At 37.0% G+C, this 15,406-nt stretch overlaps 1 protein-coding gene across 2 annotated transcripts in view; it reads left to right on the top strand.

Annotated features, from left to right (window-relative positions):
* The window catches only part of wdpcp (WD repeat containing planar cell polarity effector), a 131,760-nt gene that overhangs the window by 20,382 nt on the left and 95,972 nt on the right, over positions 1-15,406 (top strand). For both annotated transcript variants that reach the window (XM_002939317.5, XM_012963839.3), the window contains 4 exons: positions 572-616; positions 3,019-3,069; positions 4,707-4,777; positions 5,038-5,097. In XM_002939317.5, coding sequence (XP_002939363.1) covers positions 572-616; positions 3,019-3,069; positions 4,707-4,777; positions 5,038-5,097 — 227 coding nt within the window. The remainder of the gene's footprint in view (positions 1-571; positions 617-3,018; positions 3,070-4,706; positions 4,778-5,037; positions 5,098-15,406) is intronic.

Genomic DNA, 15,406 nt, shown 5'->3' on the forward strand with positions numbered 1-15,406 from the left:
CCGGATAAGGGATCCCATACCTGTATTTGTAAGTTATTCTGAAAACTATTATTGTTTTGTACTAGATCTGTGACATAAAATACCAATTACATTTCTTTTAATTCCAGGCTGTTACATAACCAAATGTGACACATTCCCAGAGGTTTATTACTTGTATGCAAGGCACGGTATAACCAAGTGACTGGAGGAATATTTTTAAATAGCTGTAACCTTGTTATTAGATACAGGAAGCCCTCGTCATACTTTGAAGGGTTACTAGAATTGAAAAGTTCCAAAAACTACTGCAATAGTGATGTTCAGGGGCCAAATTGCATTATAAGGTTATACAAAGAAAGTCTGTTGTATATTTGGTTTAACTGTGCTAAAACATAAATCAGAATAACAGGCAGGGAATGATGCTTCATCTCTGTAAATCCCTGCAGAATATGTTGGAATAAAATGTAATTGTTTTGCTCATATCTCATGTTTGGTTGCACAAGATATCTGTCTGTTAATAATTTAATAACCTAAGCAAGATGTTAAACTGTGTCTAGAGATACTGATTTAGTTGTATGACTTTGTTTTATTATAGATGAAGATGTTGGTGTGCATCAGTATCATGAAAAGAAGGAAGCAGGTAATTCAGTGTAGTGTATTGTCCATGCACAAACTTTCTTGTCCCTGTGCTGGTCTGCTGTTGGGGTAAGAGTGAATGGCTAAAGGCACATGGGGTATTTTCTCCAATTGAGTAATTCAGCTGGCAGAGAAGCACCCAAATCTGCCACAGTTTTCTCCTGTTCAGTTTAATGGGACATGCCTTGCAGAGCTGGTACATTTCCTAAAGCCCTAAAATGCTTTAGGAAATGGTCTCCAACCAGTGGCTATGGGGCAACATGTTGCTCCCCAACCCCTTGGATGTTGCTCTCAGTGCCTTCAAACCAGGTAGTTTTTTTTTGAATTCCTGACTTGGGGGCAAGTTTTGGTTGAATAAAAACAAGATTTACTACCAAATAAAGCCCCCTGTAAGCTGATAGTGTGCATAGAGGCTACCTAATAGACAATCTTAGCCCTTATTTGGCTCCTCCATGAACTTTTATGATGCTTGTGTTGCTCTCCAAGTCTTCATACATTTGACTGTGGCTCACGAGAAAGAAAGGTTGGGGACCCCTGCTTTAGGAAGTGATTGGACTGAACAAAGTCCAGTACAAGTGCTGCCACCTGTTTCCTATTCAAGTGAAAACAAAGCAACAATGCTGGTTGTGGGTGCTTCTCTGCAAGCTGAAATACACGGGCGGAGAGTTTCTCCATAAGCAAAGTACAGTATAATTTTGCTTTCTCAAGTAACTTTAAGGCCTCAGGCTTGAATAGCAGTGATACTCTGGAATGTTGTAAATTGTTGACTTTGAGGTAAAACATTGTATTACCATTATTCGTGTTATGTGTATTTTCCTAATGAAGTGTATTGCTTTGTGATTGGTTTGTTTGGAAAGGGTCATATAAAAGATACATGCAAATTGATTGCCACTTATCTAATAATCAATAAAGCAATTATTGTTTTCTGAGTAAATGTAATGTTCCGTAGCAAGCATCAAGCTAAAAGGCAGATGCTGTTACAGAGGAGGGTGAGATTGGAGTTATTACCTGTAAACTTGCTGTTGAGAAATGTATGCGTATATATATAAAAATTGCAAAATCACTGGAAATATAGATATTCCAATATTCACAGGGAGACTAACATTTGGGAGACTTTCCGGCTGGTTTTCCTGATTTTTTTTGGTCAACAGTACCCGTTTTTTTAAATTTGGTATTAGAGTACAGACACACTTTTACAATGATTACTCAGGATCCTTAAAAAGACTAAGACACTGCATAGCAAATTAACAAAATTTATTTGATCTGCTGTGCCCACACCATTCTACACTCTCCTCAGAACTTTGCTGACAAGTGGCTTCTGTCCATGGTTTTTTTTTGTCTTTGCACGTATTGCATAACCACCTCAATGTTCTCTTATTTGATATGATCAAGGTTGCATAATTTATTCAAATGGTACTGAAGTAAATTGCACAAGTGTTTATTTTAGCAATATTTGTACAATAGTTCTTATGAAGTCAAAAAAGAAGACCAGGAGTTTAGCACATTGGGACATTGGAGAGAAGAGCTGAGTGGGACTCCATGGGGAGGCTGGGTGGCACAGAGGTCAGTGGTATTAAAGGGATAGTGACACATTTCTGATAAAAGTGGGACAGTGTCACTATACCATTAAATGACAATGTTCCTCTCTACATTGTTATGCATTCAAGGAGTTGTTGATGTAAGAGAAAAACCTGCATCCCTACATCAATATATCATAGTCCAACATAAATGAATGACAGGTGTTTTGCATCAATAAAGCATAGATTAATGACAATCTGTGTTTCCACTGGCTCTTTACAAATTGTATAAGACATAAAGCTTGCTATTAAAGCATTTTCTATTACAAGATAATAGATTGCTAATGTTTAACTGAACTGGAATATTTTCATCTAGTTTCCAACAATTAACGCTATCTCTCTTTTCCCAGTAGAGGGCATTGCAACCTCATGGGAAAAGCTTAGCTTTGGCCTTGTGCATATCTTCCCAATATCTGAAATAGGCATTTCAGGGTAAATGATCAATTTTCTTTATCTGATTAATTGACTTAATCCCAGAGGCTTCATAAAGGACCAAAAGGTCCCCTCTTTCTAAGCAAAAGGTTTGTATGGGAATCCCTTGTCCTGTGTTTGCAGCCACTAAGGTCTTGATGACAGACTGACTCTGGATTCAGTTGCAGATTATTTTGTTGTGTGATGAGATTGGTGTGTGTAATACATACTCACCTGCTGAGAAGCCTGAACTTTTCTCTCATACTAAATTCAAGATGCTTACCCAGATTGTCGAATTTACAGTGGGATCTTCTTGTTAACAAGTAATCTATCTGTGTTATTTCTGTTATAGAATAAAAGTGACTTAATATGCTAAGAGTTGGGTTAACCTGTAAATGTCCTCTTTTTATTCTACTAGCCCTGCACCCTGACTATGGATTCCTGGAGGAAAAACAGCAGTTCATGGAATGTAAGAAAACCAGTTGAAGTCACTTTGTAACAATGGATTTTAGGCTTTAGTGTATTACCATCCTTAAATCATAGATGCTTACTAGAAATAATATAGATGGTAGCGCCAGTGCTGAAAATATGATATCCTGTATTTAGTGTATTTTATAGACTCTTTAAATAGGCCACCATTTGTTCACCATTTAATGAAATGTGTTAAACTCATCCCCCTACTTTCTGCTGGGTAAAAAACAGAATTTAATTGGGTAAACAAATCAATGTTGAGCATGCACATAACTTCAGGGCAGTTAGCAGGCCAAATCAGTATATGTGTGATTTTCCATATAAACATTGTTAGGCAAGCTGTTCTTAAATGGTTATTAGTTGTTGGGAGAAAGTTGCCTATTATGAGACAAGGCATACAGGTTTGCCTCAGAGGAGGCTGTAGCTGTTATATTTCCAGTTGTTCAGGTGGATCAGCGTATCTGCAAGACAGATTGGCACCACAGTGAGAGGCTGTTTGCAACTTTTGGTTGTCCTGATGAACCTACTCTGGCTATCTTATGATAACTTTTGCCATTTGTCCCTAAAAACCATGCTTACCATAGCATTGCTTTTCATATGTTGCTTGCTTTAGATTTCTTAACTTTAGCATCTTAAAGGAGAAGGAAAGGTAAAAACTAAGTAAGCTTTATCAGAAAGTTCTATGTAAATACAGCCATAAGCACTTGCAGTAATGCTGCACAGTCCTCTATCAAAAGAAAAGGATTTTGTCTCTTTTTTTGTAAACATGATGTTCCAGTGTCTGACTTCCTCTCTCAGAAACATCCTTAATTCTCTTGGCCAGAGTCTGCACAGTTCTCTCCTCTCTCCCCTCTCCTGTTCCCCCCTCCCACGAGAATGCTAAGAACCCCCCTTTCCCCCTCCGTTAGGAATGTGTGATATGAGCTATAAGGGCTAGACTTCAGAAAGGAAGCTGCTTAAAATGTCAGCTGCTATGTTAAGCAAATGGAGAAAGCTTCTAAAGCTTTTTACTCAGGTATGGTAATGGTTTTGCAGAATAAATATAGTTTTCCAGGTGGCACTAATGTGGCAAATCTATTAACAGTAAAATGCCAATGAGTTTCCTTCTCCTTTAATAGGATATCACTGTGTCTGTCACCTCTTTACACTACTAGTCTTTATACAGATGGAATAACCCAATTTATAAATGTCAGTTTAACAGGTTGTTGTGGATTATTACACCACTGATTGGCTAAGTAGAAAATATATCTAAGTACACTGGGGATTTATTATGCATGGAATGCAGCCCCAACTTCTTCTATTCCCAGCACCCTTCTCTTATGTTTTGCACTGCGTCTTGATGTTTTACCTCTGTCTGCCAAAAGGAGGCCATCTAAGAACCTATATGAATAAATAGGAGTCTTCCAGAAGAATATATATAAATGCTCATTTGTTAAAGCCTGAATCTGTGTGGTTCTGTACAGTAATCAAAGTAAGAAGCAATATACAAGCAACCTAGTCAAAGAAGTGTTAAATGATATAAGGCTATAGTGTGTTACTAGTCATGGTTGTAGAATTTCATGCGGGTCTCACATTGCCCAAGAATTCGTGTCCTCTCTGAAGTTTTAACTTTGCTGTTGTTTTTGGCCTTTAAAGCACGGGGCTTCCCTTGGATATTGAAGAACAAGCGCCCAGAAAAGCTCCGGGACAGTCTCACAGAGCTAGAGGTACTTTATTTGGGAAAGTTACAATAATGGTAACAAACAATCCGGCTTTCAACCTTCTTTCAACAAGTTTAATTTTCATAAAGGATCAGGCAACGTAGCGATGATAACAGTGCTTTTGTCTAGAGCTCTGTCCTAAAACAGTTGCATCTTTGTTTATGTGGCATGCTAAGCTTTCCCTGCTTGAGAACCAGAAACACTTAAACCACTGGTAGCAAAGCAGGCAGCCGTCTCACCCTTCTCTTTTCTCTCTTGTCCTCCAGGAGTTGATGCAGAGCAGTAAGTGCGTGCTGAGCAAATGGAAGAACAAATATGTCTGTCAGGTAAAATGTTTTGACATGCCCTTCCTATGCTGAGTCATTGAAGCTGAACAATTATTCAGTGATTGATGTTACTGTTGTATAATCTAAAGTAGCTTTGATGAAAACAGTATCTTGCAGTTTTACTTTCTTGCTGCTTACAAGTAGCTCTTCTTAAAAAACACACAAAAACTGGTTTGCATAATCACAGAAAATTAACTTAGCAATTTACAATATACATTAATTAAATACATTTGTGGTTTTAAAGTTATTTGTAAATGCAATTGCTGTTGAAAGCAGTATTTGTTTATCCCTTTCTGTTCTCTGGTTCTGACTTTTGAAACGACAAATAGTGTATCAAAAGTCTGTTTGGTTTTCTTTAGGGTCAGTTAATCAGCTGGCTTCTTCTGTATTGTTTAGAAGTCAGACACAGCATTTATATGTACGTTCAAGGAAAAGATTCAGGCTTGGAAAGACTCTTAATAAACCCACATTTTATTTTCATCGATTTTAAAACAACAAGTCAGAATAACATTTACAGCATTCACACTTCGTTATCTGACATGTTTCATCAGAGTCCAAGTGGAGTACCTGGGGCCCACTGGGAGTTGTTGTCCTGGTGGGCCAGTCCGACCCTGTGTTTCATGCCCTTCCATGGCACTTGAATTTGTCATACACAGTTATGCAAAGAATAGGAAGAGAAAAATACTACTTTCACTTTCATTTACATTAACAAATAACTCTTTAACTACTTCAAATAATATAGAAATATAGGATCTGTTATCTGGAAACCTGTTATCAAGAAAGCCTTTTGGGTTTATTTAATTTATACGTTATATATTTAATGGCATACGTTATATATTTGTTATATTTTACAAATTACTGAAAACTAAGTTGGGCATATAGAGTTACCTTTAGTACTTAAGGTGCAAGGATTATGGGGACCTAACTGAAATTACACAAGCAGGTTTTTCAGATAAAGATCACACAAAAATTGCCCCAATCATTATGGGGCTGTATGCTATATTTCCCCCCAAATCTCTTCCCTGTCTCTCAATATATTTTCATGTTCCCGCCTCTGGATGTATTTCCTTTTGGATGTAGCACCCATCTCCTTCCCTGCATTGATTTTTCCCCCTTTCCTCGCTCCTCCCTGCCTCTGACTATATTTCCTCCTTTTCCTGTCTCTGCTCCCTCTCCCTAACACTATGCATACGCACACACACAACTGTTCTGCAAAACAGTTCAGGACAGATAATAGGTGATAGATATCCCGTATCTGTAGCTATTGTTTTCTTAATGTGGGAGTAGGTCCAGGGTTCCACCAAGCAAATTGCACACTACTGCTTTTAAAAATGCCATGTGCAATAGCTTCTTAGAAGTAAGGCAGTTCCTACACTGTCACAATTGGGCAGACTTACCATAGTGCGTGGCTACTTATATGCTGGAATTCTAGGAAACACTGCATGGTGCACCATGTGCTGCAATTATAAGTTAACATTCATATGGGTCAGCTATGTTAATTTCTGTGTTCCCCTAGCTACATTAAAATGCCAAGTGCAACTAGTAATATTCAACAATACTAATCCCAATATACATTAATTTACAAAAGTGTAAGAGTTAAAAGAAGTTAGCCTCTGAAATTAGCATACAATTGACATTTAAGCTGGTAATACACATACTGATAAAATCTATGTTTCGAAATGTTTTTGGACCTTGTGAGCTCCAAATTATTGTCCAGATAATTTTTGTACCATGGCGATCAGTTGTTAAATTGATTGACCAGGTGAGAAAATTTTGGTCGGATAACGATAAAATCTGCGCATGTATTGTGTATTGGACGATATCCTTGGAGGACCTACAATGGAAGTCACTTTCGTACGTTTGGTGACTGCCAACTATTTCTTGTTTATAACATCCTCCGATTTGTATTTTAAATGCTTTATATTACAATTTTAGTCTGAATGTTAGTTTCAGATCGTTATTTAAATGTACAACCGATATCCAAACATTAGCCGGAAGAAGACTAAAATTTGAACATATATGGCCAGCTTTAGGATGAGACACTTGCTGACCAAGGGGTATTTTGGCTGACACTACCTAACTTGCTGCATGATAAAACACTAAGGGGTTTATTTAATAAAAGGCACTAGGGTTTGATTCACTCTTATTGCATGCTTTTTTGCATTAAAATTGACGTGAAAAAAAACACGCGATTCGCATGCGAATATCGCATGCGTTAAATAGCACGCAACCGAATGTGTTAATTTTACCGCATTGCGTTAATTCTCGCGCAGAAATAATACTTACGCATGATTCACAAACACTTAGGGGCATATTTATTATGCTGTGTAAAAAACGGCGAGAAAATTCGCCACACATGGCCAGACTTCGCCGTGTAAAAATGGCGTAAAAACTGCGTAAAATCGGCGTAATTCTTTTACGCGTTTTTTCTTCCACCGGAACTTATGAAAAGTAATGGCGTAATATCTGGCATTCAGATGGCGATCTTTTCCATTTATTTTACACAGCTTTTTTCGGCGAATTAGTTTTACACAGCATAATAAATACGCCCCTTAGACACGCTAAATATCGCATTAGTCTATGCGAAAATTAACATCACTTGGGCCAGGCGGTAATTATAAAAAAGTACAGTTAATAAGCTTTTGGCAACACAATATAAACTGTGCAGTGGGATTTATTCAAGTATGTGTTGGCCCCAGAGTGATGCAGCCTCCAGTTTGCAGGGAAATGGGCATTTTCAAAAAAAGTAGTTTTACGAATGTAATGCTGTGTATGGCTAATATGGCATGCGCATGATAAGTAGCGCACGTGCGTTAATTAGTGCGCGCGGCAAGTACCGCAACTTAAATAATAACAGCATCGCGCCTAAATTAACGCAAATATCCTTTTAGTGAATCGTGCGTTAAGACAAAAAAAATAAGACGCAATAAAATTTTTAACGCATGCTATAAATAGCGCTCATTTTATCGCACTTTAGTGAATTAACTCTACTGAGTTTGCCCAGGAGCTGTAACCCATAGCAACCAATCAGCAAGTAGAATTTACTGGTCACCTGTTTCTAGGAAAACATAGTGCTTTTTATTACATATCTATGTATGTATGTATAACTTTATTTATAAAGCGCCACAAGGGTACTCAGTGCTGTACAATCTTACAATATACAGAATTACACACAGGGAGGACAAGTGATATAATAAATAAATACAATATATATATATATATATATATATATATTGGGATCTCTTTGCTTAAATAAACTTATTATATTTTTGCCAAGTCCTGGTGAGTGCAGCTCTTTTTCTTGCTATATATTTATATATATATATATATATATATATAAATGCACAGGAAATAAGTGCCATGTGGTATGAGCCACAGTAGGAAGGAGGTCCCTGCCCCGTAGAGCTTACAATCTAAGTATGGGGGTAAGGGCAGTAAATTCTTCAGGAATTCTAGTGTGTGCCCATAGTAGACGCTAGCTACATTACTGCAAGGTAAAACACCAAGGGCAGTAAATTCTCCTAGTGTGTGTGTGCCTACTCGTGTGATGTCCCCTAGCTGCCACATTTCTACTGGGTAGGTTTTTCTTCTTCTGTATTATATATGTGTAATGGCAGGGAATTGGAGCTTTGCCTATACCTTTGTTTTCAGAGGACCAGCAGTGAGTATAGACCATGTGCAGGAAAAAAAGTTAACATCTGTAAGTTTAATAATATGTTAAATATGCACAGACTCACCCCTTAAGTGCATACAGGTAAACCAGGGAAGGAACCGGAGATGGGGGCTGGCCCAGTACACACAATGCTCTAACGCTGCTACAATACCTTACTCACTGCTCTCTAAAAATCATTTATTCAAAAATTAAAATCATACGTGGCTACTGTGATGCAGACAGCCTGATGCTTTTCTGGAAAAACCCTATTGGTTACTGGTGCTGGATAAACTTTCTGCCTTTTATTGCATATGGGGGTTACAATGTAATGAATTGAGACTCTCTGTGGTGGCATACTGGCAGGTAGAAAACATGGCATCAGAAAGTGTTATTTAAGGTTGCTACTGATACATACAGAAAACATTAGTCAATTAAGCTTCTGCTCAATTTTTTCATATGCCATGGAATGCATACACTCTTGTGTACTTGTTCTCAATTATAACTGAGAGTAAAATCAACCGCTTATTTGCCTAAGGATTGTGTCAGTGTTTGCAGACCAGGACGCCAACTGAATATCTGCTATCTTTTCAGTCGTCTTACATTGTGGTAATAAAGTGAAAGTACCTGCTTGTCATCAGAGAGGTTAAAAAGCATCAGTCTCTATAAAAGTTCCTCCTTTTGCAGGACTTATTTAGGTTCTACATGCCTTGTGGGAATAGTTTCTTAACATTAATAATGTTTATGGTAATGTCATTCTAGGTTTAGTCATATTTCCAAACCTTGCAGCTGTGCATGTATCTAAAGGCTGCCATGCATGGGCCAATCCTATAAGGCATCCAACCAATCAGCCTGCTCTGTGAACAGACTAATACTGTACCAAGGCTCATACATGGTATGACCACCTTTAATATCCTGCTAGTTTGTATCTGTGGCCTGAATGAATGGATTGGCATAAAGTAAAAAGTAGCCATTGCTCTTCTCTTTACTTCCTCATCTGCTTATGCACCATAGGGTAGATTCACTAAAGTGCGATAACGTATGCTTTTTTGTGTTAAAATTGACGCGCGATTCGCTAAAGTATTATCGTGTGCGTTAAGTCGCATATTGCATGCGTTGAATTCCGTGCTACCGTATGTGTCAATTTGCACGCAGAAATAATACTAATGCATGATTCACAAACATCATTTGTCTGTGCGAAAAATAACACCTAACAGGCAGTAATTATAGAAAAGTACAGTTAATGAGCTTTTGGCAATAAAATAAGGACTTTTCAGTGTTATTTATTCAAGTCTGTGTTGGCCCTAGAGTGATGCAGCCTCCAGTTTGCAAGGAAATGGTAATTTTTACGAAAGTAATGCCGTGTATTGCTAATATGGTGTGTGTTTTTTTCGCACGCGGCGACTATTAGTGCGCATTCCATCAAATACCGCACAAAAATAGTCTTCGCGACTTAAATAACACAAGCAGCTTTCGTCTAAATTAACGCAAGTATCCTTTTAGTGAATCGTGCGTTAAGACGCGAAAAATTAGACGCGATAAAATTTTTAACGCATGCTAACAATACCGCACGTTTTAACGCACTTTAGTGAATCGGCCCTCATGTGGTAGAAGACATGTGTTGGCAGACTACAATTTTTTGCCCGCCCAGTCGACAAGCCAGCTGATATTGTTAATACATAGTGCCAGTTGCAACACGGGGAATGGTTCTGCAGTCAGATCCTTTTGACCAAAATCCAAAGTTATTAGTAGCACAGATATACAACTGCTGCACACTTTAGAAGGCGGGTGTTACAGAGGATGCCCAACTCTTGCCCACCCCATTTGGATGTAGGGGGCATACTAGCAGTGCAAGAATAAGGACAAAAAGTTTTTTGCACTGTTACATAAATTAGATCAAATGTCATGTTAAAAAAATATATTTTTTAAAAATAATTTTTAAAGTTTTTTTTTTTTTTTAAATCAGAGTAGGATTTGTTTCTGATTTTTGATGCTAATCTAGAAGCTACACATTTACAAGTCTCTCTGTTAAGTTCTATGCTCACACCGTTCTGACACTGGCAAACCTTTAGCTCTGTTGAAGGAGTTGGGGAGATAGGGGTCCCACTTGAATAAGGTAATTTATTCCCGCAGTGTATGATACTGATAAAATATTTCCCCTTGCTGGCCTAGAGTCTGTTTAATGTAAGCCATCATATATCTTTTTTCCAGGAATCACCCACTATACTTTAGAAAATTAGGATAAAGCCCTTGCGGTACCATACCCAATTTTCCCTGTCCTGCACCTGCTTACCCGCATTCTTTTCCCTGTACTGCTACACCTGACCTGTGATGTCACATGGGGAATCGTTTTCACCAGGACAAAGTAGATTTTTCTTTGACCCCAAGTAGATGTGTACAACTACCCACCTGCAGCTAAAGGGTGCCCACAGGCCACCCACCTTATTCTGACCTAGTCTGACTGCTTTGCAGGTATACAGTATTTCTGGTTCTGACACTGCAGCAGATGCAGCTAATGAACAGATTTGCATGAGAACTGATTTCTGTTACCAGAACCATAGAACAGAATGTAATAAATACTATTTTAACCTGCAATTTTATTTACAAATTACTTTAAAACCTTGAAAATTTTTTGAAGGGACAGCAGACAATTGCTTTGGATTCTTTTATTATTAAGACATTTTTCCTTTATTTTCCTTTATTAGTAAGACATTTTTGCAATGGAGATACCCTTTAATTATAGTTGCCTCCGATGTTCTTGTAGATTTGTAAATGTAAGTGCAAATTCAAATATAAATGATATTAAAAGGCTGTGTAGAATATTTCTAAATATTACAGGGTAATGCAGTTTGTGAAAAGTTGCCAGTATGGGCAAAGACATATGCAGCATTTAATAGGCGCGACTTTTTAAAAGGTTGCAGCGACTAATTTGTGCAGTGCAAATGGCGCTTAATTAGTCGCATTGACTTATATAGAAATCTATGATGGGTAAGTTGCCACAATTGGTCGCCACAACCAACTTTTTTGGCTATTAATCGCCCCGTGTGGCTTCCCCCTAAAGTGGGCCCTGAAATTACAACTATTCAATTCAAATTAAGGTTTAGATTTGGTTCAGAATTCAGCCAAATATTTTGTGTAGAATCCAGAAATGGCAAATTCAGCAACTCTTTTTAACTTATATTTAATTTAAAATACATATTTTGCAGAGTTTTTACAGAGATTGTTTAATATTTACATCATACATCATTACATAATGTTGTCATGCACACAAGGGTCGTTTTCATTGGATGCCAATTATGAGGAGTCAAACCCAAAAAAGGAATTGATATAAACTTACTCTGTGCTTTCCTGAACACTTTTGCAGTTTACATTTTTTTTATTTTTAGAGGTTTCTGTGGTATTTTTTGCTAATACCAGGCTTTTGGCTCAACTGAGAGTCCTCATATGAGAGCCTATATGAGAGCCCTAGGGTTAATAGAATAAATGAAGTGCCTAAAAAGTGCATAGAAAGTTAGGGTTTCTATCGCTTAGATTTTCAAAGAGGTGTTAAGCTGAAAGCCTATCAGCAGTTTAAAACTGATAATATAAACTGCAAAAGTACTCTGATGACCACTGAATACATTTATATCAATTTGTATTTTAGGGTTTCGATAATCCCTGATTATTTGTTATTTATACAATGAGCCTTCTTTTTAGTATTCTTATGTATGTAGACAAAGTATCTAAAACTGAATACAATATTCAAGTGGAAGTCTTAACAAACCTGTTTTTTAACAATGGATTTTTACAGTAAAGTTACTAAAGTGCTGAAATTTAAAAAAAAAAAAAAAAAAAAAAAAAAAAGTAAAGCAGATCAGTTAACTAAGTACAAGGTACTGCTTTATAAAAGAGAATAGCAGATGTGTCAATAATGATTTTTTTTTTCCAAAACAAACAATAGGGAAGGACATTTAAATATATCATTGCCTAGCATTGTATCATTTTTATTTATATAGCTTTGACATATAGATATATCACATATAGGACTTTTGCTGAACACATATTTTGCCTTTTTTTGTTTTACAAAAGAATTATGTTTTTTATTATTTCTTGAGCCAAGAAGGAAAATTAAAGCTACTCCATGTTTGTCCCTTGTGAGATAGATAATTAAATTACCAGTGCATGGATAATCCCCCTGCATAATGGAATCCTTCCATTCTATTAATGTGCCTCACAAAAACTTTTTTGGGAAGGAAGAGGGGGACTCATGATCTAATAAATGGCATTTTATATATATATATATATATATATATCAATCCAAATGGTGTCCGCACTCCAAGGCTCAATATTCTGCGGGGTGCTTAGCCAAAATTATGTATGCATAGAAAATAATCATCTGTGGCCAGCACACCCTTCAATGTTTCATCCAAAAATTTTTTTTATTGCAGATATATTGTTAAAACCAACGTTTCGGTCCTTGTTAGGACCTTTCTCAAGGATAAAAAACAATAGTGCATCACATCTAAATACCTGTGTACCCTAGCATGTGAGATTGGGCACCTAATTTCACATGCTAGGGTACACAGGTATTTAGATGTGATGTGATGCACTATTGTTTTTTATCCTTGAGAAAGGTCCTAACAAGGACCGAAACGTTGGTTTTAACAATATATCTGCAATAAAAAATTTTTTTGATGAAACATTGAAGGGTGTGCTGGCCACAGATGATTATTTTCTATATATATATATATATATAGTAGTTGAAAATGGATCTGTCTACGCCAATGAGGACTGCACCCAGGCAATCGGTAACCATTTATTTCGTGAGTGCTGTGCATTTTGAACTGTATATATATATATATATATATATATATATATATAGTCTCTTAGAAAGCACTCACGGTAAAGTATAAAAATGAAACAGTTTATTAAACAAAAAATCTGTAATCTATAATATATATATACCTTGTGAATATATTAATACATATATCTAATTTCCTAATTTACAGGCAAGGCACTGCCTAGTACAGGTATGGGTCTATTATTCAGAATGCTTCAGACCTAGGGTTTTCTATAATTCTATACTTTAAAGCTAATAAAAAACATTTCAATATTAAATACACCCTGGGATTATTTTGCCACCAATATGGAATATTGCTAATTGGAATCAAGTACAAGATAGTTTTATTATTACAGAGAAAAGGGAAATAGAAAATTAAATGATTTGCTTTAAATGAACTTATGGGAGATGGCTTTCCTGTAATTCAGATTGGATCTCATATTAATAATATTATTCACCCCTCTTACTAGGGTTACGGTTCTTTTGAGAAAGCAGACAAATATTCCACACCAATAAGTGTATACAAAAGTGAATGTATTGAATAATCAAGAGATTGTTACAATTAAGTGATAAAACTAAAACGATATTTACAATTAAGGATTAATGCCTAGTCTACATCATAGTTACCAACAATAACAAAGTGAAAGAAAACATGGTGGTCATCTTCTCTCTCTCCATCAGGCCCTCATAGCTTCCCTATGGGTCATCTGTTGGCTCTTTCTCCCATCTCCAGTCTTCATGTGCTGTCCTCCTATGCTCCCTCGCCACACACTGCCCCATCTCCTCACAGGCTGCCCCCACAGCTAACATCCCAACTCATCAGATGGAGAATAATAAAACTCCCAACTTGCCCATTGTCCACATCCTGTTGAGCGAGTTTCTTGCATGCAGAAATTAGTTTTATAACTACTGTAGGAGACATACAGCCCAACTACAATTCACAGGAAAATCCTTTGATATGTATATTTTGAGTCTGGGTGTGACTTGGAATATAAATTACCTGGAAAACTGACTCTGTAATCAATACAACTCCCCCATACAGTGTATAACACATAAATATGTATAAGGCCACAAACACACACATATATAACAAGGACTAATGGCACCCAAAATAAGCAATTTCTTAAACAGGTTTACAGATCCCATACTGTCATGGGGGGTAGGCAAGGTATGGACACATGCCCCAGGGTTGGGAGGCAATGGGAAGGTGAATTAAAACATTCAGTGGTTTGGTGGTTTTCCAGTGCATCCTCCTAGGTCTGGAGGGGTGTTGCCCACAGACCCATACACTTCCAGTCATTAGCCCCAAATCTCTGTGAGCTTATTTAGGCAACCATTGGCATATAGCAAAGTTTTGCACAGGTCATGAGCGCTAGGGGGCCTATATGCCCCAGCAAGCAACTTCAGGGAGATCATATTAAATAATACAAAATTAGTACCGTAGAAAATTCCCCCTTCTGAAACCTACACACTTTACATATTAGCCTTTCTATTATTCATTTATTCTGGAGTTTTTCCAGTGGTGTTTCCAGTGGCATGAGTAAGTTAACATATACTATGCAAATATTGGAAAAAATAATTTTTACCATATTAACATGGTCCACCAACAAGAGAGAAAGTGTGCCCACACTTCAGTTTGAATCTGTATTCTTGCAGTGCTGGGTCTAAAATGGGCTAAACTCATTTATGGTTAAAATTATCGATTTCCCCTAACTGGTTGTAAAGCTGGAGTGGTGCCCGTATTGGTTTACTGTTCACAGTAACACAGCAAGTTTCTCTTTAGTATTTTCTCTGTATTTTTCACATTCAACTTGCACTGGAATAACTAAAATGTTTTTTAC

Source organism: Xenopus tropicalis, chromosome 5 (assembly GCF_000004195.4).
Source record: "Xenopus tropicalis strain Nigerian chromosome 5, UCB_Xtro_10.0, whole genome shotgun sequence".
NCBI lineage: Eukaryota > Metazoa > Chordata > Amphibia > Anura > Pipidae > Xenopus > Xenopus tropicalis.